The sequence below is a fragment of the Haliotis rufescens genome, unplaced genomic scaffold (assembly GCF_023055435.1).
Source record: "Haliotis rufescens isolate VD_foot unplaced genomic scaffold, xgHalRufe1.0.p SCAF_5, whole genome shotgun sequence".
Lineage (NCBI taxonomy): Eukaryota > Metazoa > Mollusca > Gastropoda > Lepetellida > Haliotidae > Haliotis > Haliotis rufescens.
Genome location: NW_025964223.1, coordinates 29,580,742 through 29,605,941, shown reverse-complemented (window position 1 = coordinate 29,605,941; position 25,200 = coordinate 29,580,742). Strand labels below are relative to the sequence as shown.

At 45.7% G+C, this 25,200-nt stretch overlaps 1 protein-coding gene across 2 annotated transcripts in view; it reads left to right on the top strand.

Moving 5' to 3' along the window:
* LOC124116881 (procathepsin L-like) overlaps window positions 1–25,200 on the top strand; it is a 32,603-nt gene that overhangs the window by 5,474 nt on the left and 1,929 nt on the right. For both annotated transcript variants that reach the window (XM_046478465.1, XM_046478466.1), the window contains exons 4-8: window positions 4,238–4,426; window positions 17,587–17,778; window positions 18,303–18,468; window positions 18,847–18,952; window positions 24,533–24,647. In XM_046478465.1, the coding sequence (XP_046334421.1) occupies window positions 4,238–4,426; window positions 17,587–17,778; window positions 18,303–18,468; window positions 18,847–18,952; window positions 24,533–24,632 (753 nt within the window). In that variant the 3' untranslated portion in view covers window positions 24,633–24,647. The remainder of the gene's footprint in view (window positions 1–4,237; window positions 4,427–17,586; window positions 17,779–18,302; window positions 18,469–18,846; window positions 18,953–24,532; window positions 24,648–25,200) is intronic.

Sequence of the window (25,200 nt, the reverse complement as noted above, 5' to 3'; positions counted from 1 at the left end):
GAGTTGAAGTATTTTTAGCTTACCTGGCTGAAACTGAAAGCTCAAAATTATTTTTTCAAGAACCAGAAGACTAAAAAAGGTGTACCTTTGTGTGAATGATAATGGCTGTAAACATACAAGAAAATTCAAGATTTGTTTACTTATCCTGCATTACTCCTTAATGCTTTTACTGCCTATTCTTGACAGAGAGAAAGAGCTGTCTGAGGTCTTACAGAAGAAGTTGTTTCAACTAGCTGAGTGGCCAATCCATCGCAGAGCTCCCATGTGACTTTGGAAGGGATGACGTCACTTATCAGCACATAACTGCTGTCAACCAAGGAGAAAAGTCTACTGTTTGAGTCTCAGCATTTTATCACTAAACCCTTTGCCTGTTTGCAAACTCTAGTGTTTCTTTGTGAACTATTATTGTGCATACGGTTCGTGTCTTCATATATTTCAAATGATTTACGCGATTGATGACGCCAACTACCTTTCGCCATCTTAACCTCAGACATACCAGCTATCCACAGCTATTGTGGCGTTGGCGCTTCATGCGTCCATCCACACGAGGCACCTTACATGGATCCATCTTGGTTTGACTTTATGCAGATGTTTAAACAATCCATGCCCAGGTTCCTGGTGCCTTCAGCGAAAATCTTGGCGCCTCTGGCTTCTCCGACCTATCATACCCACAGCATCTCTACAAGCACCTTTACTAGCACCTCTACAGATGCCTAGCATGGATTTAGGTGGCGCCTCTACGATCCGCTTGACTTCATCTCAAGGCTCTGCATCACCAGGCGCATCATCTCGACGCAAATGGAACTTTGTCGCTCCCTGAAACTACTCATCTTCCAGAGGCAAGAGTGTTAACTGACTATAAAAGTCCAGTTTCCACCTTTGCCGAACTATGCTGGTATTATGGAGTTATATTTTGGCTGGACTAACAAGTCTAAGCATAGTCAAATCAAAATTGCGCAACAAAATGGAAATCCGGTTAGTAAACTGTCGTGCAGATTTCGGTCGATTGCAGGACTTGCAAAGCATGTGCACTGCCAACTCGTCAACAGATATTTTCCAAATCTTTTCATGTTTTTAATCAATGTGCTCACGTAATTTGATGCACTGCGCGATGTAAGACCCGTTATATTACAATCTAAATCTTAGATTATTTATCAGATCCTCTTGACTGGGCGCCGCCATTTTGTTTGAAGCAAATGCAAGTGTTACGAGAGGCGGAATCTGATTGGTCCATAGGAGAGGCTTAGAAGGGACATAACTCGTAATAGATACTGGGGGTGATACGATGTAGCCCGATTCCGGGGTAGAATAGGTCTTCAGCAACCCATACTTGCCGTAAAAGGCGACTATGCTTGTCGTAAAAGGCGACTAACAGGATTGGGTGGTCAGGCTCGCTACTTGGTTGATACATGTCATCGATCCCAATTGTGTGGATCGATGCTCATGATGTCAATCACTGGATTGTCTGGTCCAGACTCGATTATTTTACAGACCGCCGTCATATGGCTGGAATATTGCTGAGTGAGCGTTAAACAACAAACAACCAAACAAACAAACAAACGATGTAGCCGAGGAATTCCAGCCTAGTTCGGCAAGGGTGGAAACCGGACTTTTATAGTCAGTTAACTCTCATGCCTCGGGAAGATGGAAACTACTGTGTCATGGTATCGACCTACGGAGCAATAATACAAGACCCCTCAGCGGATAACCTCAACCATCTTAACCACATTAACACTGTCTTTGTCTATCTACAGTGCCAAATAGAACGCATGAGGGCTCGTCTGCGTCTATTCACTGAGTAGGACGCTGAATTCACGAAGGACCTCTTCTGCCAACCTTGGTCATCTCTCTCTCACTCTTCAATGGCCAAGTCTCAAAGTCTCCGCCACCCATGCTCAGGTATCCAGCTTTGCCAGAGATGAGACCTCTTTCAAGCCCTCTAGATAGGGGAACTACCAGCCGAGGCGAAACTCCCTCAGACCACGCAGAAGTGACACCTCCATGTTTTCCGTGGCAGAAACCAGGGCAAGGGGATGTCTACTGAATTCTACCAGCCTTCTTGTGACTGTTATGAGAGAGAGAGAGAGAGAATACATATCTGTGTGTCTGTGTCTGTGTGGACTCCTACTCCTGTAGGTGGGACTACGACGATTCTGGCAAAATTGGGACAACTTCTGGATCCTATATGTCATAAACATTCTGCGCCGAGCGTATTGAATCACTCTGAGAGACGACCAGCCTCTCCAGCCTTAACAATGGGCTTCTATTTGCAAATATTCCTTGTCCCCAAGAAGAACTCTGATCAATTCTCAACATTCAACAAGCGCTACCTGGCACAGCCACCATATTTCTGATGACCATACTCAGGCTACTTAGGTCCAAGATACAGGCTCACGACTCACTAATCAGTCTGGATATCCAGGACGTTTATTTACATGTGCTGATTCATCCCAGCGACAGGAAATTCCTCTGCTTCATCTTCGATGAAATCCACTATCAATGGGCGGTGGTCATCCCACATGTTTTTTCCTCTGCTGTGTGGCTATTTACACGCATCAAGTCGATAGCCACCTTCCTCCACCTGAGGAATGTCCAGTTCGAGGCGTATATACACGTACTGCTCATCCGTCTTAGGGACTTCACACTGGACCATCTCAAACCACACCTCTGATGGTTGATGGTGGAATCAAATTCTTAGACGGCGTCTCCTTGACAGAGCTTATGACCTCATTACACCTGTTTGTCAACGCCTCTCTTCAAGGCTGGGGAGTGCACCCTGAGGGTCAAATTGCCTCGGGGCTGTGGTTGGCCGCTCAACATCAGTGGCACATCAACAACCTAGAACAAGAGGCACTCATACTGGCTCTCTCTCACAGGAAATGGACACTCCAGCGCGCTTGGATCATCATATCCACAGACATTATCACGATAGTATGGTGCCTCCACAATCAGGGAACAACCCACTCCCACTCCCACATTCTGCTTTTTCCACTTGTCAATCAATTGGAATTCCAGTTTCGGGTCCAACACATCCTAGGTTGCCGCAACATCCTTGCCCTATCAAAACCAGACAAAGTAGCTCCCAGAGAGTGGAAACGCCATCCGAACGCTTTCAGTCTTGTCTGTATTCACCTTGCCCACCCCAATATCGACTACCATGTCCGGACCTTCATATCACTGGTACCAGATCCACAGCCTTGGGCAGTTGACACATTCAGCATCCCCTGGGAAGGATTATGAGGGTACACTTTTCCGCAAACAGTACTCCTTCCCAGGTTCCTTCAGAAGATCAGATCAACCCAGAACCTCAATCTGCCTTTGATCGCGCCTTGCCGAGAGGCTGGTTCGTGGATCTTAAGATGTCCATCGTCGACCCTCTCAAACTCCCGGACAGGCCAAATCTGCTGATACACCCTCACAGCAAATGGCCCAATCAGGCTTCATTCCTGGTCCATCTACAAAGAGCCTTAAGTGCCAAGGGCTACTCAGATAGAGTGGCATGGAGATACATGCTCCAGACATTACACATGTCCATTTTGAGCATGGAGTGCATGGAGCTGTTCATCTTGGGCTGTGCTTGGACTTGGATTCAACTTCCAGGACAGCCTGGCAGATCCTGTCTCATGCCACCCCTTTGATAGTGGGGGCCGAGGATGTACAGGAACTTGTTACTGTCTGGTGCGTGCGCTGCAATGCTTCATTCCAAGCTCCAAGAATTGTCGTGGACAACGTTGCTGCCTTTTCATCCTGGTATCGACAACGTCGCAGGTGGAAGTCACGATAGTCCCATAAATCGCCATCATTCTTCAGGCCTTGAGGCCGTGGGACTTCCCAGCATCCCGTACGAGGTCCTTGCGGTCGCCTCCACCATGGCACTTCACAGCAATTGCTCCATCCGCGTCATTATGGAAGGCTGCTTCTGGCGATCAGACTGTCTTCACCAGCTTTCATTGAAAATCACATCTGTAGGTAAGCCCTCCACCGTCCAATAAAGATGCATAAAGGACTAATGCAGGATAAGTAGACAAATATAAAAACTATATAGGATTTTACTAGGCTTCATGAAAGGCATAAAAATCCCACAAGATTGTTATGTATGAAGTCAACAATCTCTTGAAATATTTTGAAAGGTCTTTTGAGTATTTTTGGTTACTTTGACAAAATGTTATAGTTTTAGTTGTGTTAACTGTGTCATTAATCAACATCAGGAAATATTCTTTGTTTTTTTTTATCTCAGAAAAATAAAGAATTCCGGATGTACAATGGCCTTCGAAGGGACTACAATCGTTCCCGTGCTGTAGAGTGTTCCAAGCATCTGACCCCTGAATACCTTGCTGTACCCTCCCAAGTTGACTGGAGGGACAAGGGGTATGTGACCCCTGTCAAGAACCAGGGACAGTGTGGGTCTTGCTGGTCCTTCAGCACGGTAGGATGACACACATCTTACACAGGTTTATTTCACCACGACCAGAGGTCACGGTGAGCTTATTACATGTCACATTTTCCTTCTGTATGTGTGTTCACATTTGATATCTTCAAACAGGCTAAGTGATAAGGATGTCGAACATCATAATGGTAAATATTACAAGGCTCAGAGAGCTGATATTGTTGGTAGTATAAATTATGTAGCACTGAAATGTGATTCAGATTAAATCTTGTCACTACCAAAAGCTATGAAGCTTGTTTGCTCGCCAAGACTGAGTACCTCATTCCTCGTTAGGAGGATGTCTAGCATCGTCATGGGACTCAGATTAGTGCCAAAAATGAAGAAAAAACTTCATATTACATTAAGTAATACGTTACCACTGTTATACCGAGGCTGTTGTCTCCCACAACTGCTGCTATAGCGAAATCTACCACAGAGATCTCAATTACCTCCTGCAGCACGTGCGTAGCCACGTAGCTGCCATGTGACACCCTTCACTCGTGTCCCCTTCGCTTGCGTTAGCAAGACGTGTATCCTACTGCTGAAGCGTTCCTCTAATATTCGGTGATATTTATTATAGTTTATTCTCTAATAAACTGTGCTTTTATGGGGCGTTGCGGTAGCTACGCTTGGATATAATTTTCCCGCCAAACAGAGAATTTTTCCCGCCCTTTTTTCTCTATACTTGCGGGGTTCGCGTATGCACATTGTGTTTTACGTTTCCCCTGTTCTTGTATGTTTTGGGGGATAACATCACTTATTTCTCTATATGTTTTATGTGTATGTTATATGTTCACATTGCTCGTTTATTTTCTTGTGAAAATGCTCGTATGTGAATCATTGTGGTGCGTGTGTTGTAACCATGTTTTGCTCTTTGTTCATAGAATAAAAAAATGTCTGACATGGAAATGTCCCCGGTTTCAACCCCCTCTACCCCTGGTGTGAGGTGTGGGGTGTGCCGCAAATTCTTGTCGTCCCGGGATCCCCACGATCGTTGCCCGCGGTGCAGGGTTCCTTGCGGGGACTCCCGGTGCACCCTGTGCGAAGGTCTGGGGCCTGCGGAGTTTGAGCGCTACCGACTGTACGTCCAGTCCGTCTCCACCCCTGTGGTGGCCGGCTCGTCCGGTCGGGGTCCCAGTGCGGGTACCACCTCCTCGGCTGTGGCGAATCCCTTAGAGGGGGTTGAAACTCGGGCTGTCTGGGGATTCCGTCGCCGCATTGTTATCTAAACTTGTGGACTCCAAGCTGGCGGCCTTATCTCGGGATAGGCCGCTGGCTGTTCCGTCCCCGGCCTCTTCGGTGGCCGCGTTCGGACGCCGGGTCCACCGGTACGGCGACGGCTGCCGTGGTCACCGGTCCTTCCCCCGAAACCGTTGCTCCCGCTATCTGTTAAGGACCGCGTGGCCATGGTTTATGACCTCTTCGAAGCCCTGCCAATACCGTGGGAAATCCACGGCTCCGTGGGTTCCTCCGAGGTGTACGAAGAGTCGTCTGACAAGGCTTTCCTTGCAACCTTGCTGCGCGGGATTAAGCCTTCCCTGGAGAAGGCCTTCGCGTCTGCGTCCAGTCGGGGTCTCACGTTACCTCCACCGTCGTGGAGAAAAGGGTCCTTCCCGGTGCATGACCTTGCCTTTCCCGAGGCTGGTCCTACCGCGGAAGCCCACGTTGAGCGTTTGGGTGTCCGTGCCCCACCGGCTGCCACGGTACCACAAGGTACCTTGCAGCAGCTGGACACCCTCGCTCGACACTCCATGCTTGCAATGTCTCACGGAGACACATACCTGGCTGCAGCGGCCAGTCTGGTCGAAGGTTCTCCCACGGACCGAGACCAGCACATTTATAACTGCCTGATCGGTTTAAATGCTTCCCTGGAGTACGTTGCCGGGGCTGCGGCCTTTATTTCCGGCATGTGCCATTTTCTCCGGCGCCAGTCGTATCTGGTTTCCTCAGGGTTGGACGCTGCTAATCGGGAGGTGCTCCTTTCGCAGGCTTGGTCTGCTCGGACCCTGTTTAATAACAAGATCCCTGGGGTTCTGAAAGAACAGCAGGCCGCTGTGTCTGCCGAGGCCTCTCGGCACACACTGGATCTTGTGGGGTCCTTGCATAGGCGCGTGGGTGCCGCTCCTAAGCGGAGTGCGCCCCAGGATGCTGCGGCCAGCAGGCCTAAGGGGTCGGGTTCTTCTTCCTCTGGGAAGAAGCCCCGCCCCGAGGGCTCCGGTAAGGGCCATCAGCAGCCCTTTTGCGGGAAGAAGGGGAACTGGGGGAAGCCCAAGTCGTCTAAGGACGGCAAGGGCCCCTCCAGGTGACTCTCATTGGAGGGGTTCGTATGCCGACAGCGCCAACTTCGGTTGGCCCGTAGGCGAACCCGAGTCACTTGGCCCTGGACAGTTGTGCCTGCCGCAGCCTGTCAGGCCCCCCTCTCCTTCCCCAGTGGGAGCCAGACTCCAGACTTACCGGGAGAATTGGGAACAAGTGGTCGACGACCCGTGGGTGGTCAACACGATTCGATACGGCTATCGGCTCGATCTCAAAGCGAATCCGCCGCTCACCGTTGCCCCGTCTGCAGGTTTCTATTCGGAAACCGATCTTCCCATCCTCGCCGATGCCATCGGCAGGTTGGTGGAGAAGAGGGCAGTTCAGGAGTTAGCTCTACCAGAAATAACATTGGGGTTTTACTCCAGGATATTTCTCGTTCCTAAGAAGGACAGTGCCGAACTCAGAATGATTCACAACTTGAAATCGTTCAACAAGTTCTACCTGCACAAGCCGCCCAAGTTCAGAATGTTGAGCTTGGCGGACCTGAAAGCTCTGATCATGCCGGCCAACTGGCTCGCATCGATCGACCTGAAGGATGCTTATCTGCATGTTCCGATTCATTCGGATCATCACAAGTATCTCAGGTTTGTCTTTCAAGGCAGACACTACGAGTGGGTTGTACTCCCATTCGGTCTTTCATCCGCTCCCTGGCTGTTCACCCGGGTTAACCACCCCCATAGTGGGGTTTCTCCACCGGGGGGGGTGTCCGGTACTTCACGTACCTGGACGACTCGCTAGTAGCAAATCGAATGACGGACACGCACGTCGGCTCTTTGAGCAATTGGGATGGATTGTCAATCTCCCCAAGAGCGAGTTAACCCCCTCTCAGAACTTGCAGTTCATCGGAGGTCGGTTCAACACGGTGACCCATCGCCTCTTTGTCCCCCCAGACCGGTGGCACAAGATTCAGGCGATGATTGCCAAAGTCTTAGCGGTGCAACACACTGTTCACTTTTGGGAACAGCTGTTAGGGTTACTTGTGTCAGCCCAGGACTGCACCGAACAGGGTCGTCTCCAACTCCGCCCGCTGCAACGGTTTTTCATCCAGTTGTTAGCACAGGAGGAGAACAGTGCGACCGTCGCCCTCCCGGATCGGCTCCGACCGCATCTGGAGTGGGGGACGGTCCCTTACAATGTCTTATCAGGAGTCTCTATGCGGCCCTACCGGGCCACGTTGAACCTGTATACAGACGCCTCTCTAGTGGGCTGGGGCGCCCATCTAGAGGGGGAGGTGAGCTCGGGGCTGTGGTGCGTAGACATCACATCAATTGTCTCGAGTTCAAGGCAGTAATCAACGCAGTCAATCACTGCAAGCATCGTCTCGTCGACGCCCGGCTCATGCTGGCGACCGACAACACGACGGTAGTGTCCTATGTGAACAAACTGGGGGGAACTCGCTACTCGATCTCACGTTCCAGTTTTACTCTCTGGTGGACAGTGTCCCGTGCCAGATACGCGCCCGTCACATCCCAGGTGTGCGGAACGTACTGGCCGACGCTCTATCGAGGCCTCAGGATCTGAGCCCCACAGAGTGGATGCTGAACCCAGTAGTGTTTCAGTGGCTGTGCGAATGTTTGGGTCTTCCGATGGTCGACCTGTTCGCAACACGGTTCAACAATCAACTCCCGTTGTTTGTATCACCGGTCCTGGACCCGAGGGCCATCGATCACGATGCTCTCGCGTTAGACTGGACGGGCTTGGACGCTTATGCTTACCCGCCGACAGCATTGATACCACACATTCTAAGCCGGCTCCGAGGAGTTCGCTGTCGAATGTTACTGATCGCGCATGTGGCCGAACAGATCGTGGTACCCCGACTTGCTGACCCAGGTCACGCAGTTGCCACTTCCACTGCCTGTGAGACCGGATCTCTTGATCCACCCTCACACCTGTCAGCTTCATCCAAACGCGGGGCAGTTCAATCTGCACGCGTGGATGTTGTCACCGATCGTCTGAGGAGTAAAGGTTTTTTTCGTCGGGCGTCTCGGGCATACATTAGTATGCATCGTGATTCTACCCAGAAGGTGTATAATGCACATTGGGTTATTTTCACGGAGTGGTGTTGTAAACATCACATTCATTCGCCAGATATTGCTCATTTCATGTCTCACTTGCGAGAGACCCGGAAACTCTCCGGGGGTTCCATTGCCAACTATGTCTCGTCCGTTGCTACGGTACGGGACTTTGCTATGGGTACCAGTCTCTCCAAAGAGCCGGTGATACGGGGTATTATCAAGGGTTTCAAACAGCACGATCTTAAGAAGGGCCGCCTTCGGGCACCGGCCTGGGATCTTTCCCTAGTGTTGCAATCACTTACGGAAGCTCCGTATGAAACCTTGCATAGTGCTTCGTTCCGGCATGTGACTTGGAAAACAGCATTTCTCCTCTCCTTTGCCACAGCGGCACGTGTATCTGAAATTCATGCACTCGATGTCGCCAAGGTACGATTCGATAGGAGTGACGAAGGAGCGGTCCACCTGGGCCTGCTCATGGGCTTCGTTGCCAAGAATCAGAGAATCGGGCAAACGAAGAGAGAATTCACTGTAAGATCACTCAAAGAAATCTTACATCCTGCTGATACTGAGAGCGCTGTGTCCGGTTAGGGCCCTTAAGTATTATTTTACGGCTTCGAATGAACGTAGACAAGGGCGTGACCGTCTGTTCATATCGTGTAACCCTAATCGCACGGTTGACATAACTCGCAACACGATTGCGTTGTGGCTTCGTTCTTTCATCAATCTGGCGTACCGGTCTCGGGGTTTACCGGTAGCGGGGTCAAACCCGCACGAGAGCGGCAACATTTGCCCTACACTCGAATATCTCTGTTCACAGAATATTATGAGGTTGTTACTGGCGTTCTGACTCGGTTTTTGCCAATCATTACCTCAGAAAGGTTTCTGATGAAGACGTGGAGGGGGTGCACTGTCTTGGGCCGCTGATCGCGGCACAAACGGTCATCTAGGGGGTGTGTCCAGCGCAATTCCAAACTCCGCAGTCGTCAGTCCTTGCACGGTGGTCAATCTGGGTCGTCTCCAATGTTCACACGCCCTGGGTACAGGAGTGGGGGTCCTGCAAACCAGCGCACTCACACCACAGGTGAGGCGGCTTTTTGTGTGTTTTGTCCTTATTTGTATTTTGACAATTATGCATTTAATTGTCTGTCGTGTATTCCAACCTTGTGATACATGCTTACGAATACTGGAATTAGGTCATGCGCCTATTACATATGTTAAGTAGGCTTGCTCTGGGATATACGGTCTGAATGAAATTAATTTCCCTCTTTCGACTGTTTAACCTGATCTAAGATTTAGCTCACGCGGATACAGTGTTCTCATCCGCTGCGGCGATGAAATACCTATCCAGTGGGGCCGTTTGGAGTCACCAATCGTTTGGCAATGACGATTGAGCCTTACGGTATGCACTTGACAGTGCTTTGGTATTCCTATAGGGTAACGCCTAGCTAGGTGCATGCGCATCGAGTGCTTCCGCCTTGGTGTTTACTTCCGCTGGTCGGAAGGAACGCTAGCAGTCAGGATTCGGGTTGTAGGTGCTCCCCACCGCCTACTGTGGTAGTCAGCCTCGGTATAACAGTGGTAACGTATTACTTAATGTAATTTGTAGAATTTTCCTATTCGGAATATTCTATAAGTAATTATAATACGTTACCACTGGGTTGCTGCCCGCCCGTCCGTCCCCCGAGCACTTGCTCTCGCAAGAGACAAGAGTGAAGGGTGTCACATGGCAGCTAGGTGGCTACGCACGTGCTGCATGAGGTAATTGAGATCTCTGTGGTAGATTTCGCTATAGCAGCAGTTGTGGGAGACAACAGCCTCGGTATAACAGTGGTAACGTATTACTTATAGAATATTCCGGATAAGAAAATTCTACAAAACTGATGAAAAGTCTTTAGGAATCTTACATTAGATACTCTAGGAAGATGTTTAGGACCATAATATCACTTCAATTTACTTTTAGCATTGGATTGCAATTTTTTTAATTGAGAGAAATATTCTTCTAGTGTGGAAAATCTAGAAGCAGTTTCCTATTGTAATCAGAGAATTGATATGTAGGACGGCTCCAACTTTGCCCTCAACAGCAGTTCCAGTCTCTATTCATTTATCAGAAGAAGATATAACATTCAGCCATATAAACATAAAAAACATTTTATGTAAAACATTCAGCCATTATGATTGAACATGGTGAGCAACAGTGCCTTGCTGCTGTTATAATAATTTAGTCTGCTAGTAGTAATGAGTAGTAACTTCTTAGAATAAGGGGGATTAGTCTAGTGGTTAAAGCGTTCACTCGTCACGCCGAAGACCCAGGTTTGATTCCCCACATAGATACAATGTGCGAATCCCATGGTTTCTTTGAATTCCTTACCTCTATTACCTCATATCCATAAATTCTTTCTTTGGTTGCAGTCACACTATATAACGGTGAAATAAAGTCATTTATTTCCTATGTGCCTAGATGTAAACATCAATATTTTATTTTATCACAGCTGATCACGTTTGGATTGTTATTTCCAGTGTAACTTCTTGAAATTGTCTTGAAGACAAGAACAGACAAGATGAAAGCAGAAATCACAGATTAGTAAAAGAAGCAAAAATTGTTCTCGTAAGTAGTTAAGAAACGTATTTGGGGGAAAGACTCTCCCTCCCCATCGCCATCTTGGGTGTGCTCAGGTTGTGGCATTGGTCAACTGATCAGAGATCGCCACCCTAGATGCCAATCATACAAAAAGAGTATGTGTTTCCAAGCTCAAGATGTAACTTCTGCAAATCTCTATCTCATGAGTTTCAAAAACTTTACGAGGCTTGGGATGAAACTGAAAACATCTAGGAAAAGTACTAGGTCATCTGCTACCGTACGAACTAATAACAAGAAAAGGATGAAGGATGTTAAAGTGCCTCTTCCTGGGAAGCATTCCCAAACTGAGACACTTGGTGACGATTTGGTGATGCGTGGGGGTGCTGTCTCCCCTGGTGAAGGGAGATCTCATTGCCCCATCCCACTGGCCCCTTTAGCCTGAACGAGTTTTCTGAAACCATACCTTCATCCATGTCAGCACAAGTCGACAAACCTCTAGCGTCTGTATCTTTAAGAGATCTTGCAGTTAGTCCCGTAGTAGCCTGAATGAAAACAACCTGAGAGCCAGAATTAGAAAATCTAAATCAAAAGATTCAAGGACATCATCGTCAAAGAGAACGAAAGTTGCGTCATCAATTCAATCTGAAGTACTTCGATTACAGACAACACTGTATCAGACAGTTTTTTTGATGGACAATGTCTCCTGTCATCGCTCACCAGTCTCTTCTCCAAGACGTTTGTTTTGTACTCCTTACCATTCCCGAACCCACTGTTATCAAGTTTGGCGTATGCTCCTAACGCTCCTCCGTTCAAGATCCCATTCCTAACATCTTCACACCCGCTCGAACGTGGGAAAAAGATAATTTGCATGCTCCTTCCAAGGACACTCCCAAAGCCATACAGGATCGACGCTCTTGCTCTAAGGATCGAAAATTAGGATCTGAGCACTTGATGTTCCTTGTAATATGATCGTTCACATTGCTCCCATGTTTGACGCTAGCTAGAGCAAAAGGATTGTGGAATAATTAACACGATAGAGGGTCTAGTTCAAATTTGGGTGACAGCTCGTCAGCTCGTTCTCCTATTACTTGACCTATTATATAGATTGGTCCCTGGTTGTGGATTACCATCACCAAACATGGAAAATCCAGTCAGTGGGAGTATGCTTGTTATGACACTTACGCGACATACTACCCCGAGATACAGATATCCGTACCCTCGAGGATTTGCTGATTACCGATCCACTACAGACGATTGCTCCGAAAATTCCGGAACTTTCCCACCCAGGGATCGGCATTCACCACCAGATTCAGATGGGGCATATCATTATTCCTGAAGTCTCTCTTGTTCGGCACCAAAATCCCCAGTCTGGACTACTGGTTCGATCCCTCTACAGTCTCGGGCTCCGATCTTACCCACAAGATGGGACCACTGTGATCAGCAGTGCGGTGAACCTTCCTTCGATTCTAACGTCAGTTCTTCATTGGATTGCGGATAAGTTACATCTACAACATATTTCCTCTGCTGTTGATCGACTAACAGGATTCGCAGTACCATCAGCCACATCCTCCAACATTTCTCTCCCTTCTAGACCAGGCTTGCGGATAAGTTACATCTACAACATATTGCCTCTGCTGTTGATTGACTAACAGGATTCGCAGTACCATCAGCCACATCCTCCAACATTACTCTCCCTTCTAGACCAGGCTTGCGGATAAGTTACATCTACAACATATTGCCTCTGCTGTTGATTGACTAACAGGATTCGCAGTACCATCAGCCACATCCTCCAACATTACTCTCCCTTCTAGACCAGGCTTGCGGATAAGTTACATCTACAACATATTGCCTCTGCTGTTGATCGACTAACAGGATTCGGAGTACCATCAGCCACATCCTCCAACATTACTCTCCCTTCTAGACCAGTTTTGTTTGATATTTCGTCTACCTTGGATATGGCCTTCGCTTCCTTTCGCCGCTTATGTGACAAGTTACATGGACCTCACTTTGTCCAGGAGGATACTGGCACTCATGGATGTCGGCCACAGTAACATCCCCTGAGATCGTTAATGACATCAGCACACTTTCCCAAAAGTGTCATTGAGGACCTTTATCATGCACATCTTTTGCTATGTTTCGCCGTACACAACCACATGTGTCTACAATCTTATTGGCAACAGATGCGCTCTCTGCCTCACTCTCTCATCACTCTCAAGATAATGCCTTCGTCAGAGGAGTGATACATCTTATGCAGGATAAGCATCCTAGACCTACTCTATCACCCTGGTCCCGTGACAGCCTGACGACACTATGGTATTCTCCAGCATTGCTCTTTGGGATGATCAGTTTAACGCTGAACTTTATCAACAACCATGGGCTTCACGTACCATATTTTCTGATGCGATCCTACAGGTCACATGAGAAATACAGAAGGACACCAGTCTCCAAGTGACTGTTGATCTCCCTCGACAGAAACGCCAACTGGAAAATCGAGGGAATAAGGAACGCAGCCATCCAAAATTTGTGCCAGTTCAGCTGGATCTTCGAGATCTTGTCTCCTCCTGTTCAACTCCCTTTCTCAGCCCTCCACAGGACAATCCATCTCCTTCACTGCATCCAAGGGTTCTGGAGAGGCTTCAAGATAAGTGACTCCCTTCCTCCAAGGCACGTCTGGGTAGTTCAGCCTCCAAGCGGAAGACTTGGACTGTTTGTGGACAACTAGTGTATTCTCACAGATCCCTTTGTGATGTAACTACTCCAGGAAGGATATTGACTACCACTGAATGCCACTCCTCCCACTACATGCTGACCTCAACAGAGACTACCAGGCCAGAAAACTACAAACTATGATCAACACCGTAGGTACGTTAATTTAAATAAATGCCATAGCATGCCTTTGGCCCATTTCCTGCGACCCCGGGTTTTATGCACCAATCTTCCTTGTTCCCAAAAAGACAGTCTAACACTATGGCTGATCTTCAACATGAAGATTTTCAACGGCAAGTATTTGGAAATTCCACCTCACTTCTGCATGACATCGATAAACGCTCATCCCAGTGGTTTCATGTTCAGTCTTGATCTACAAGACTCTTATCTGCACGTCCCCATCCACTGGGAGCACTGCCATTTCCTTTGGTTTATTTTCAAGGCTGCCATTACCAATGGAAGGTGCTCACTTGTGGAATTTCTTCGGCCCTGTGCCTATTTACCCACCTTACTCGGCCCATCTTAAAATTCCTACATCTCCGTGGGGTCGTGTCCCATTCTTATCTCACCGATTGCATTCAAGCGCACGCAGATGCTGATATCCTTTGTCAAGAACTTGATTTCACATGTCGTCTTCTACAACAGCTCGGCTGGTTGATCAACATCGACAAGTCTGAGTTCATTCCCACTCAGCGACTCAAATTCATCATGGCTCTCTTCGACACTCGACGAGCCAAGATGTTTGTCTCTCACGACCGTTGGATGAAGATTCAACGATATGTTTCATTGGCACTCAAACAAACACTCCAGCTCCGACAATGGCAACAGCTCATGGGACTCCTGACGTCAGAGCAAGCCCTCACCGGCTCACCGTCCGAGCCAAACTGTATCTACAAACACTTCAATGCTTTCTCGCGCCATTCATCACAATCAACGATTGTTTAATGTAGATATGTCTACCGATCCATCTCCACCCACATGGTAAGTCGAATCAAATGTTTGCAGAATGTACCTTTGAGGCCATTTGTCCCGTCCCTAACCGTCATCTGTTTGTAGACGCATCAACCGTAGATTGGGGAGTGCATTTTCACGATCTTCAGGTAGCAGGATGTTGGTCCAATGAGGATCAACAATCCAGAGTTCAAGGCAGTCATTCCAGCAGTAACACACTAGGCAGAGCTCCATAACTCTTCTCGTCTCATGATAGTCTGACAATACTCCTGTAAACAGAATGGGATCCTCGAAGTCAGTGTTGCTCCTCTATCGCTCTCGAATTCTTCCAACTCATCAACTCTCTCAACATATATGTCAGGGCTTACCACACACCAGGGGTCTCCAATGTTATAGCAGGCTCCCTGTCCTGACAAGACAAACTGTCGCCAACTGAGTGGTACCTGACGATCTTCCAATGGATCTGCCAGTTATATCGGCCCCCAGAGATAGATCTGTTTGCCACCCGTTCCAATGCTTAGCTATCCCGATTTGTGTTGCCCATCCCTGACACACAGGCTTGGTATCACGATATGTTAGTCTCAAAGGGCCTCAATGCGTACGCATTTCCCTGACGGGCGTTCTTCCCCGGGACCTACAGAAGGTAGAAGCCACCAGTCACCTATCTCTGACTTTGGTCGTACCTTTTTGGCCAACTCGCAACTGGTTCCCCAGCTTGCTAAGGCTAGTCAACAGACAACTCCATCGTCTACTGGGAAGACCTTCTTCACTGTCAGTGGCTCCATCCGGCCCTTGCAATACTTTGTCTATCCAGTTCAAATGCTCCAGAAGCGGAAGGGCATTCCTAGGTCTTTGTTTGGATTTTCTAGCAAAGAATCAACTTCCTGGCCAGCCTGTTTGGTTATTCACGAAAATCATCCTTCGAGCATGTACCTTTGCTCGGCTGCCTCCACCCGAAACATCCAACCTGTATGAGACCTGAGAGGTTGCATCCACCATGGCCTTACACAGTTGTAGTCTATACAGGCTAGGGTATCTGCAGCCTACCATCTAACCGTGGGATAAATGCATAGTGTGAGATAGGATAAGTTTAAAGATTTGGAAATTTTAAGTATTAATTGTATATATATATACTTATCCTATCTCACACGTGATACGCCCACCCGACCACCCCCGCATTTCAGTTCCTCTGGCCTGATAACTCTAAGAAAGAGAATGAGTTGGTTGAGAGACACCTGGTCAAGTTGGAAGGTAACCCTGCATGAGAGGCACGTAATTGACCAAAGCTGGGGTCGTAATCATGGAGAGGCTAGGGGTGTTCAGGCAATTGTTTTTTATTAAGAAGTTGGAAACAAGGTTCAAGCACATAGGATCGAAGAAGATATACATAGCGAGAGGTAGGATAAGTATATAAATGTACAAATTGTACTTATTGTACTTAAAATTTCCAATTTTCACTGGAAGACATGAAGAACCATGTACATTCCCAAACTGGAATTTATCAATTGTTCTGACAGCATTAATGGAACACCATATGACTCCATGTCAAATGCTACACTTACTAATAGCCTCGAAAAAGACAGCTTTTCTCCTGATTATGGCCACTGCAGCCAGGTTGTCAGAGTTTCGTGACATTGGTATTTCCTCAATTACACACGAGGCTGGAGTTCAAACTATTTCAGGTCCCAACCGGAATATATAAATCAGTCATCAGCATATGGCATTGGCTTAGGCCATACACCATACCCGCCTTTAAGTATAACTGGGGATTATCCTGACAGGCTACCTTTTCAGGCCTTTGTCAGAAAAGGGACATTACCAAGGCTGCTGTGATGGGATGGCTTACCACCATAACAGACAGCTATTGCCACACCAACACCAATCTCTACACCAACACCAATCTCTACACCAACATGGGCAATTTGCAGAGCTTGCAAAATCAAAGCTCTAGCTAAAAGTCTGTAGAAGATTCCAAGGATACCAAAAATTCATGCTGAGTTGTCCTTTAAATTGTTAACTTGTTGTAGGCAGATTGCTGGCTAACACCTTGTATACTCTGGAATCATAGATGTAGGTGATATGGGCTCAAACATGTTAGTCTTGGATGTAACATGGTACGGGCTACCAGGAAATTACGTCAATAGGAGACATCGGTATATCAGCATATGCATTTGTGCGGAGGATAGGGTTTTCCTCAACTATTTGAGGGGCGGTCGGGTAGCCTAGTGGTTAAAGCGATCGCTCTTCACGCCGAAGACCCGGGTTCGATTCCCGACATGGGTACAATGTGTGAAGCCCATTTCTGTTGTCCCCCGCCATGATATTGCTGGAATATTGCAAAAAGCGGCGTAAAACAATACTCAGTCACTCAACTATTTGATATGTATGGCAGTGAAGCGGATGTGATTGTGCAGCCCATACGGGAATTTATGGCTATGATGTAATAGAGGTAGTATTCTTAAAATTTTACACAATGATAACATTTGTTTTATTTCTGGTGTCCCCCCGCTGTGATATTGCTGGAATATTACTAAAAACTATTACTATCATTCACCCTTAACAATAAACTATGCCCCTATTGATATGTTGAACAGACTGGTTCGCTGGAGGGTCAGCATTACCGTGCATCTCACAAGTTAGTCTCCTTGAGTGAGCAGCAGTTGGTCGACTGTTCTGGCAAGTTTGGTAATGAGGGCTGCAATGGGGGTCTCATGGACCAGGCCTTTGAATATGTCATCACCAATGGAGGTATTGAGTCAGAGAATGAATACCCTTATGATGCTAAGGTGAGTTCATTAAGTTTTGTCAGAAAGCACTTTAAATCTGCTTCTGTAGCATGATGTAGGGAGGGATAAAAATGTATTATTAAGTGTGCGATAGGGTATAGGGTATTGTTTAGGTCTGCCCTTTATGATTTAGTGTGCCTACTTGGGAGAATGTTTCAGTGAAGTTGGAATTATTTTATTAATTCTGTTCAGACTCGATTATTTACAGACTGACATCATATAGCTGGTATATCGCTGAGTGTGGCATTTAACAACAAACACAATTAAATATTGCCACTGGCACTCTGGCGCTCCAGATTTGATTCTTCTGAGGCCACTGTGACCTTACTGGCTTAAATCATTTCCTAGCACTCTGGAAGGACTTGTTTCTCTACAAATCTAGTTGTTACATGTTACCATAGGTCTAAATCCAGTTGACTGTTTGTAAACTTATTTCTTTGGGTACACTATTCACTTGTTAGTTTAAGAGTGTTTTTGTTTTGACTGAAAAATGGCTACAATGCCCCTGCTTGTTTCCTCCCCAGCAAGAGAGATGCCACTTCAAGAAGTCTGAGATTGCAGCTACTGCCAGTGGTTGTGTTGATGTGGAGAGTGGAAGTGAGTCGGACCTGAAGAGCTCTGTTGCAGAAGTAGGACCAGTCTCTATTGCCATAGATGCCAGTCACCAGTCATTCCAGCTCTACAGTGGAGGTAACGTAGGCCGGTTTATGTGTGTGTTTGTCAGTTTGTGCCTTTTCAAAATTGAGAAGTCCTTTGATTCACTTTAAAAATGTAATTGAGGCTTAAAAACAAAAAAGAATTGGTTCTCAGGCAATTGCTTTTGAAAATCTAGTGCGGGTGGGTATGTTTGTTGTTGGTTGTTCGAACTAGTATGTAACCAAATTTTGTTTACAATAATTTTTGGCGAAATCATGGTGTTCTTAAGTATTGTAGCATTTCATTGCCAGTGGCGTGTGTTCGAGACGCGGAATATTTAAAGTTTGTTATTTTAAATGGATATAAAAACATGTCGCAATCATTGAGATCGAGAAAAGCATGTCAAGTGAAGACTATGGTCCTGTTCCACAGGCGTCTATGATGAACCTGAGTGCAGCAGCACAGAGCTAGATCATGGAGTGTTAGTTGCTGGTTATGGCACTGATGATGGAAAGGACTACTGGCTGGTGAAAAACAGGTAATTCATGACAGTCTTAGTATTACTCAGTGGTCCAAACTAAGGTGGTATAGGGACCCCAAAATCGGATCATTTCAGCATAGTGGTGAAGACAAGGAACCATTGAGTATCATCATTTACTTGGAACACTGTTACTTCATTGTCATCCTGATCGGTCGAATATATGATAAAATTAGGCAAATATTGGTCGATCAATCGGCACTGTATTCAAGTATATTCAAAGGATTAGTACCTGGAGATTACCAGACTGATAACAAAGCTATTCAATATTGATCAAACGGGTGTAGGGGTGTAAAGACAAATAAGGATAGTTTGTAGATGTAGGCACAGTTTTATTCATGGCAGGTGAATAATTTTATTCAGCCATTAGCACAGATTGAATTACAATAACAAAAAGCGATGCAATCACACATGGGAGTCTTCGATAGACATTCAGAAGATGGAAGAACAAGAACGCATGACATTTGTGGATAACTGATTTGGTGTTCTTGACACTTCTTCAGAAGAATACTGAGTAAGCTTTTTGAGTTAATGTGTATTACACAAGGTAGCATTAAAGAGTGAAGTAGCCCTGAAACTAAGTTACAAGGAATGAATAAGTTGTTATCTATAAAAAGTGTCATGTATTCACACAAGGAAGTTAACAAGATACCGTTTGTCCCACTTGACCATGGATACAAAGTCATAAATGTTGAGATGGCATGATTCAGCGAGTCCATCTTATGATGCCACCCTTCAAGGTTGTTGTTGGTCTTGTGGTCGTAGTTGACAAAGTGGTTCCCTGAGAGTCTGTCCAAGAGACCTTCTATCCAGGTAATTGTCATATAGTCCATGTACTTGACAACATATTCTCCCTCTGGACTCACTATGATGGTGTCAACCCATACTTCTTCCATTTTGTCAAGTGGTACTAAGGGTCTTTGCCAATTGTCGAAATTTGTCATCTTTTTTTTATACATGGAGACTAGTTCTGGATTCTTCTCCAGAGCCTGAGCAAAAAGGAAAAAACAACCCCTGATCTGAACATCTTCTAACACTGCGGTAGTGGCAATTGTTGCAACTTAGCAACCTCACCTCTGACTATTAAATTCATTTTTTACAGAGTTGACATTGTTAAGGCCCTGCAATTACATAAATGAAAGTTAGTGTCCTTATCTAAGAGATACTTATCAAGACTGAACTCAAAAATTGGTGCCGTGAATTATTTTGTTTACACACTTATGGCCTTGCTTCATGTCTGTTTACTTTGTGCATAGTGTCTGCAATGAGGCCAAGTTTTCTTAGAAACTACTAAAGTTACATGAATGTAACTTTGCAAGCTCATTGAAGAGATATTTGTCAAGGCTTCGTTTGAAAATTGGTGCCATGAGGTAGTTTTTTCCAGAGTTACGTCCCTTGCTACTTGTTTGTGCATCCTGCCTTTAATGGGGACAAGCTTCCTGAGAAACTCGGTTACGGCTTCTGCTCCATGTTATTTTACTTGTGTATAGTGAATGCAATGGGGACAAACTTCCTGAGAAACTTGGTTACGGCCCCTGCTCCATGTTAATTTACTTGTGTATAGTGAATGCAATGGGGACAAACTTCCTGAGAAACTCGGTTACGGCCCTTGCTCCATGTTAATCTACTTGTGTATAGTGTATGCAATGGGGACAAACTTCCTGAGAAACTCAGTTACGGCTCCCTGCTCCATGTTAATTTACTTGTGTATAGTGTATGCAATGGGGACAAACTTCCTGAGAAACTCGGTTACGGCCCCTGCTCCATGTTTTTTTTACTTGTGTATAGTGAATGCAATGGGGACAAACTTCCTGAGAAACTCTGTTACGGCTCCCTGCTCCATGTTTTTTTACTTGTGTATAGTGTATGCAATGGGGACAAACTTCCTGAGAAACTCGGTTACGGCTCCCTGCTCCATGTTAATTTACTTGTGTATAGTGTATGCAATGGGGACAAACTTCCTACTAAAGTTACATGAATGTAACTTTGCAAGCTCATTGAAGAGATATTTGTCAAGGCTTCGTTTAAAAATCGGTGCCATGAGGTAGTTTTTTCCAGAGTTACGTCCCTTGCTACTTGTTTGTGCATCCTGCCTTTAATGGGGACAAGCTTCCTGAGAAACTCGGTTACGGCTTCTGCTCCATGTTTTTTTACTTGTGTATAGTGTATGCAATGGGGACAAACTTCCTGAGAAACTCGGTTACGGCCCCTGCTCCATGTTAATTTACTTGTGTATAGTGTATGCAATGGGGACAAACTTCCTGAGAAACTCGGTTACGGCCCTTGCTCCATGTTTTTTTTACTTGTGTATAGTGAATGCAATGCGGACAAACTTCCTGAGAAACTCGGTTACGGCCCCTGCTCCATGTTATTTTACTTGTGTATAGTGAATGCAATGGGGACAAACTTCCTGAGAAACTCGGTTACGGCTTCTGCTCCATGTTTATTTACTTGTGTATAGTGAATGCAATGGGGACAAACTTCCTGATAAATTTGGTTACGCCCCTGCTCCATGTTTTTTTACTTGTGTATAGTGTATCCAATGGGGACAAGCTTCCTGAGAAACTCGGTTACGGCTCCCTGCTCCATGTTATTTTACTTGTGTATAGTGTATGCAATGGGGACAAACTTCCTGAGAAACTCGGTTACGTCCCCTGCTCCATGTTTTTTTACTTGTGTATAGTGAATGCAATGGGGACAAGCTTCCTGAGAAACTCGGTTACGGCTTCTGCTCCATGTTTTTTTACTTGTGTATAGTGAATGCAATGGGGACAAACTTCCTGAGAAACTCTGTTACGGCCCCTGCTCCATGTTGATTTACTTGTGTTTTAGGAAGGCAATGGGGACAAACTTCCTGAGAAACTCTGTTACGGCCCCTGCTCCATGTTGATTTACTTGTGTTTTAGGAAGGCAATGGGGACAAACTTCCTGAGAAACTCGGTTACGGCCCCTGCTCCATGTTAATTTACTTGTGTATAGTGTATGCAATGGGGACAAACTTCCTGAGAAACTCGGTTACGGCCCCTGCTCCATGTTAATTTACTTGTGTATAGTGTATGCAATGGGGACAAACTTCCTGAGAAACTCGGTTACGGCCCTTGCTCCATGTTTTTTTTACTTGTGTATAGTGAATGCAATGCGGACAAACTTCCTGAGAAACTCGGTTACGGCCCCTGCTCCATGTTATTTTACTTGTGTATAGTGAATGCAATGGGGACAAACTTCCTGAGAAACTCGGTTACGGCTTCTGCTCCATGTTTATTTACTTGTGTATAGTGAATGCAATGGGGACAAACTTCCTGATAAATTTGGTTACGCCCCTGCTCCATGTTTTTTTACTTGTGTATAGTGTATCCAATGGGGACAAGCTTCCTGAGAAACTCGGTTACGGCTCCCTGCTCCATGTTATTTTACTTGTGTATAGTGTATGCAATGGGGACAAGCTTCCTGAGAAACTCGGTTACGGCCCCTGCTCCATGTTTTTTTACTTGTGTATAGTGAATGCAATGGGGACAAGCTTCCTGAGAAACTCGGTTACGGCTTCTGCTCCATGTTTTTTTACTTGTGTATAGTGAATGCAATGGGGACAAACTTCCTGAGAAACTCTGTTACGGCCCCTGCTCCATGTTGATTTACTTGTGTTTTAGGAAGGCAATGGGGACAAACTTCCTGAGAAACTCTGTTACGGCCCCTGCTCCATGTTGATTTACTTGTGTTTTAGGAAGGCAATGGGGACAAACTTCCTGAGAAACTCGGTTACGGCCCCTGCTCCATGTTAATTTACTTGTGTATAGTGTATGCAATGGGGACAAACTTCCTGAGAAACTCGGTTACAGCTCCCTGCTCCATGTTAATTTACTTGTGTATAGTGTATGCAATGGGGACAAACTTTCTACTAAAGTTACATGAATGTAACTTTGCAAGCTCATTGAATAGATATTTGTCAAGGCTTCGTTTGAAAATTGGTGCCATGAGGTAGTTTTTTCCAGAGTTACGTCCCTTGCTACTTGTTTGTGCATCCTGCCTTTAATGGGGACAAGCTTCCTGAGAAACTCGGTTACGGCTTCTGCTCCATGTTTTTTTACTTGTGTATAGTGAATGCAATGGGGACAAACTTCCTGAGAAACTTGGTTACGGCCCCTGCTCCATGTTGATTTACTTGTGCATAGTGTATGCAATGGGGACAAGCTTTCTCAGTAACTCGGTTACGGCCCCTGCTCCATGTTTTTTTACTTGTGTATAGTGAATGCAATGGGGACAAACTTCCTGAGAAACTCGGTTACGGCCCCTGCTCCATGTTTTTTTACTTGTGCATAGTGTATGCAATTGGGACAAGCTTTCTCAGTAACCCGGTTACGGCCCCTGCTCCATGTTAATTTTCTTGTGTATAGTGAATGCAATGGGGACAAACTTCCTTAGAAACTCGGTTACAGCCCCTGCTCCATGTTATTTTTCTTGTGTATAGTGTATGCAATGGGGACAAACTTCCTGAGAAACTCGGTTACGCCCTCTGCTCCATGTTAATTTACTTGTGTATAGTGCATGCAATGGGGACAAACTTCCTGAGAAACTCGAGTACGGCCTCTGCTCCATGTTAATTTACTTGTGTATAGTGTATGCAATGGGGACAAACTTCCTGAGAAACTCGGTTACGGCCTCTGCTCCATGTTAATTTACTTGTGTATAGTGTATGCAATGGGGACAAGCTTTCTCAGTAACTCGGTAACGGCCCCTGCTCCATGTTATTTTACTTGTGTATAGTGAATGCAATGGGGACAAGCTTCCTGAGAAACTCGGTTACGGCCCCTGCTCCATGTTAATTTACTTGTGTATAGTGTATGCAATGGGGACAAGCTTTCTCAGTAACTCGGTTACGGCCCCTGCTCCATGTTAATTTACTTGTGTATAGTGAATGCAATGGGGACAAACTTCCTGAGAAACTCGGTTACGGCCTCTGCTCCATGTTAATTTACTTGTGTATAGTGTATGCAATGGGGACAAACTTCCTGAGAAACTCGGTTACGGCCCCTGTTCCATGTTATTTTACTTGTGTATAGTGTATGCAATGGGGACAAGCTTTCTCAGTAACTCGGTTACGGCCCCTGCTCCATGTTAATTTACTTGTGTATAGTGTATGCAATGGGGACAAGCTTTCTCAGTAACTCAGTTACGGCCCCTGCTCCATGTTATTTTACTTGTGTATAGTGTATGCAATGGGGACAAACTTCCCGAGAAACTCGGTTACGGCCTCTGCTCCATGTTTTTTTACTTGTGTATAGTGAATGCAATGAGGACAAGCTTTCTCAGAAACTACTGAAGTTACATGAACGAAACTTTGCATGCTTATCTGAGAGATATTTGTCAAGACAGTGTTCATAAATTGATGCTGTAATTTTAGTTTCTGGAGTTACCCTCCCTTTCTCCATGTATATTTACTACTATATGAAGAAAGTTCTAATGTGCCCCATGGCAGGGGATAGTGATAACGCTGTTTTCTTGTTTCCTACTGAAGTGCTCTGTATGAAGAAGATGTGAGGGACATCATTCACCAGTATCTTGATCTGATGGTGTTTTTTTCAGCTGGGGCACTACCTGGGGTGTGGAGGGATATGTAAAGATGAGCCGCAATCAAAACAACCAGTGCGGTGTTGCTACGCAAGCTAGCTATCCACTGGTGTAATCTCAGGAAACAACAGTAAGTTCTACATTGCCTTTGAAATACAGTGTTCCCTCGCTATTGCGCTCTTCGATATAGTGCTAACCCGCTTATAGCGCGTGGTAAAGCATGGCTCTCAAAATGTACTAACATAAACTCAAGTTTTCCAATGACACGATGTTTTCCCCCCATCTCAGAAGACATTATCAGCTGATCACCGCGATCACGTAACGCCTGAAATAAGTCAACAAATCCGAACTGAAGTACGCAATTTAATCCTATAATTATAATGTCTGGTTATAAACAAATTGTTCAGTGTTTATCTGGACTAATGTTTGCAATTTATTTTATTAATTATATTCAAAATATCATTCAATAATTATAACAATGTTTGCAATAATTTTGGTGAAATCGTATCGTGATTGGTAGGTCGCACAACTCATTATTTTCAGCAACCATGGTCAGATTACCGCTATTGACACCTTGAAACGAACTTTAGTTGCAAGAGAATGGATACACATATCATAAATGCCGTACCATGACTCGCTAAAAGTCATATTTGAGGCAGTTTGACTATTAAATGTCAACATAA